Source organism: Salvelinus namaycush, chromosome 14 (assembly GCF_016432855.1).
Source record: "Salvelinus namaycush isolate Seneca chromosome 14, SaNama_1.0, whole genome shotgun sequence".
Taxonomy (NCBI): Eukaryota; Metazoa; Chordata; class Actinopteri; order Salmoniformes; family Salmonidae; genus Salvelinus; species Salvelinus namaycush.
Window position 1 is genome coordinate 23,739,242 of NC_052320.1, and position 4,082 is coordinate 23,743,323.

The window sequence follows — 4,082 nt, forward strand, 5'->3', positions numbered from 1 at the left end:
AAAATGTCAAACGCAGTCCCTGGATTCTGGAGCCATAACCTAAATCTCACGATAGCTCGTTTTAATTGAAGACCTAAAAGCAATGTCTCCATCGAGCGAAAGCCCCGAATTTCAGATCGCCATTACTTTTGAGTGAACTGGGAAATTCAAAGAACATTTTTGTCATCCTGAGTAAAGGGACATTTTCACCAAATCTATCCATCAAGCAAGTGCTCCATATCTTGCAATGTCCACATTTCCTTTTGCTGTAAAAAATAAAATCAGTAAAATTAGGCATTTGATTACTATTTATTTGACACATCAAATTAATAAATTCACTCATCAAAGCATTGAAGAAATTACAGCTCACTTTTGCAATAATGACAAGAAAGTTTCCTGAGATGACAATGTCATATACAATTTAACAGTCCGTCAAGCTGTTGGATTGTTAAAAAAAAGAGAAAAAAAAGAGCCCCTCAAATCAAAGTTATGGTCAAACGCTAATGTCTAGAACATGTTACACTCACACACTGACTCATTATGTAAGTATTATACCAGACATGAAAAATATATATATATTTTTACACATGAATTACAGACATTACCAAAATATTTCAAATTGTTCTAAAGTAGCAGATAATTACATACAGATACAAACTGTTAATCTGCTACAAGCAAGTCAGACTGAAAATTGACTGACTGTATTTCTTACTTTTTTTAAAGTCTGCATTGTTGGTTAAGGGCCCATAAGTAAGCACATGTGAAAAACGCAATTTGATTTTAAACATTTGGAGACAACAAGAGGTCATATCAGTCCCAGGGGAATAAACATCAAGACTTGCATTTTGACAGCATAACATTTGCTAAACCATGTGGGGAGTTGGCATTTGGTTTCCCGTGAATTGACCACATGATTATTTCTATAATTTTGCAAGTACATTTGAACAAATGACTCAAAATGAAAAGCTAGAGACCATGCCATAAAAAGCAAATGTGATTCTCTTTGGCCAATGCAAAAGTTCACCCTCTATACTAAAACTGTTTTACAGGAGCTAATCTTTCCTGACAAAAAACAGTATTCTCTCTTCTCTGTGCCTTAACAGTGCTTCATTGGGCAGCAGGAGCACCTTTGGAAATATATATTAAATGGTAACTAACACCACAAAACATGGACTTTGTCTTAAAGGGAAGGGGTGACCGGTGGTGAAAATGTAATCAACCCTGTCTTGTGGCCCTGGAGAACTGTTCTTCTCCATGAACAATCCAAACTCCTCTCTATGGGAAGTTCTCAATTGCATACTCCTCCTGTCCTCTCTCCTCAAAACCCACTGGAGGAGAATGTCAGAGGGGCGGGATCTCTGGCTTTCTCATCCAAAGGGTTTTGAGAAGGAGACGAGGAGAGGATGCGAGGAGTATGCAACTGAGATCTTCTCTATCGATTCCATCACTGATTGGTCCCCGGTTCGGCTTCTTCCTCTGTCGCTGATTGGCTGGAGTCTTCCTTCTGTGGCCTCACAGAACTCTTACTAATGGTCAGTAGATCTCGCAGCTCCTTGTTTTCAATCTAAATGCATGAGAATATTGGCCATGGGTTGATAAATAGTATTTTTATTTACCCTGACCCAGAGTCATAGATAATAATAAAAATAGTAATTTGCTTGATTTAACCATTTTTTTTTACCTCTAGCTGGGCAAGCCTCTCTCGCACAGAGCAGTAGTGCTGGTCATCCACCTGAACAGCTCTTCTCATCACCTGACCCATCTCGCATATCCGCTCCAGTTGGCTTTGCACTTCCTTCATGATAATACAAATTCAAACAAATAAAACACGACACATGGCTAATACATTTATCACATGATAAAAACAGAGTCAGTCAAATGTTATTACATTCATTCTGAGTAGACAGAAAGGGTGTGTACCTTGGCATGGTCCTCATGAAGGCTAAGAACAGGCTTTGTGTCCAGCTCCTTCTTTTCCATCATAAGCTGTAGCATTTGCTTGCGGTATCTACCCATGATCAATTCTAGCGCATACTGGTGCTCCTCCAAAGACAGCCACAGTTCTGTGGAGATTTAACACATTTACCGGTCATTTCTGTGCCTCAAATATGTGACACATACATTGGTGTAATATATTAACAGATGTTGTTTTTCTCATGCTGCAAACATTTGACACCGAATTACATTTGATTGAGACAAAGTGGGGTAGAATAAAATATTAACGTGATTAAAACATATGAATTGTGTCTTGCCTCGGTTTTCTTGCTGTAGTTCCTTTATTTGGGTATTCTCTTGCGTTAACAGGACGTGAGGCTTGTACTTTGACAACTCCTGTATCTCAGAACTGTCCTCCATGTACTAGGGGAACAGTGAACAGATAAATCCCAAGGCTCTCATCTATATGCCATTAAAAAAAATACTAGATACGTATTCAGCAAGCTCGAAAGATAGCAGCAACCAAATGTACCTTGTCTGGAAGGGCATTCCCCACCTCTCTCATGCCCTGAACCTTCTGGCTGAGCGCTCCAGACTGCTCGATCAGTCCTTCCGCCGCCGTGTCGTGCTCTTTGAGCCTCTCAAGCAGCGTGCGAGCATCGCCAAGAACCTTTTCCAAAGTGCACGCCATAGCCTTCTGCACTAGCTTGATTACAAACGGAAGACGCAGGTCCTTTTTACATTACATTTGCTAGCTAAATTAGCTAACCAATCATCGAAATAGCTAACCTTAGCTAGCTAGTTACAGTGGCAGATCTTTTGTAGATTAGCGGACAGATTAAATCCTTGCTTTACTGATATACGTCATAGATAAACATGAGTATCGTCAAGTATTTTGTGAAAATTTACCAAAATCTCAAGAAATACTTCAAAAACAAACTCTCTGACCTGGAGACCGCTGTTTTCGGAACAAAATGTGACTCATTAGTTTTACATCACTTCCGGTCGTAAGCAGGGTTGCGTTCAAGATAGTAACACAGTTTCTAAACCCATACGCGCAACATCGCGAGACTTCCAAGAACGCTTTTGAAATAGACCAACCAGACCAGCCTGCGGTTTGGTGTTAGAGAAGTCACTGAACACCTTTAGATGCAGACCAATGTCCCGTTATTATTCGGGTACTGAAGTATTCGAATTTTGAGTTGTCATATAAACATCACATCCCGTTTACAATAACCCAAAAAAGTTTTTATCCCAGTTATGAGAAACTCGGATAAGATGCCTGGGATATGCTGATTTTAGACGGGATACTGTGGCATGTAACCATCTTATCCCCTTTACCACAGATAACAATGAGGTTTAGGTATAATAATATTTGCCTTTACGGTTTTTCACGGTCTGCGCAGGCTCAGTTTCGCATATCATAGGTGTTGTGTGATGTCAAACAAATCACTTCAAAAAGTCGGCTACCTGCGCAGTTTGATCCACCGTGATTCCATAATAATTTATTGTGCTCATACTCTGCACTGGACATTATAGCGGAGCCTACCGGCCACTTTCACATCTAATTTAGACACGTTTCTGCTTATAATTTCCAACATTTAGATACATGCAGCTTGTTGCCCCAGAAAACTATGAAGTAGTTCTCACCTGAATAATGTCTTACATCGATAGAATGAATGCGTTTGTAATTTAGTTAACATCGGTAAAGGTGTCTGTTTCGTTTAGGGACCGGCGATTAAACGTAATAACTCCAAAACAGTGGAAAGATTGGTCCTGTGCAAAATGTCTAAATGTCATCAGTTTGACCGGTTTTAATGGGAAAAAACCTGAGAAAACAATAAAACATGTTTCTGACTTCATTCAGTTCCTCTTGGGTGCATATTTTTGTGGTTGAAATACTGTCTGCTTGCATAACAGTGTCAAAGATAACACATTACATGTGTATTCCCATTTCTCAAAAGATGCTGAAATAATGAAATAATATTTCTCCATTCCTGTTCCCAAGACAAAATTAAAAATGTTGGTATAATTTTACTGCAAGAAATGCATAATTCTGCAAGAGTTAATGGCATATTACTACATGTGAGAGGTTATAGGCCTACCTACAGTCAGTGTCCATATTTTAATATTCTGTTTAATCATGGATACAGGGATACTCATGAGCG

At 39.1% G+C, this 4,082-nt stretch overlaps 1 protein-coding gene across 1 annotated transcript; it reads right to left on the reverse strand.

Moving 5' to 3' along the window:
* Positions 1–269: 269 nt before the first annotated feature.
* On the reverse strand, positions 270–2,919 carry sike1 (suppressor of IKBKE 1). Its single transcript, XM_039008228.1, has 6 exons — positions 2,863–2,919; positions 2,447–2,620; positions 2,232–2,337; positions 1,900–2,042; positions 1,661–1,774; positions 270–1,543 (listed from the first exon to the last, which is right to left on the reverse strand). Exons 2-6 carry the CDS (start codon positions 2,603–2,605, stop codon positions 1,424–1,426), a joined length of 642 nt encoding a protein of 213 aa, XP_038864156.1. The 5' UTR covers positions 2,606–2,620; positions 2,863–2,919; the 3' UTR covers positions 270–1,423.
* Between the last annotated feature and the right edge of the window lie 1,163 nt (positions 2,920–4,082).

Excerpts from the sequence above, each read along its gene's own strand:
- sike1 (XM_039008228.1), bottom strand. The coding sequence starts at position 2,605 with ATGGCGTGCACTTTGGAAAAGGTTCTTGGCGATGCTCGCACGCTGCTT. Across the intron at positions 1,775-1,899 it reads TTCATGAGGACCATGCCAAG|GAAGTGCAAAGCCAACTGGA; the intron begins GTACACACCCTT and ends ATTATCATGAAG. Across the intron at positions 1,544-1,660 it reads AGAGGCTTGCCCAGCTAGAG|ATTGAAAACAAGGAGCTGCG; the intron begins GTAAAAAAAAAT and ends TCATGCATTTAG.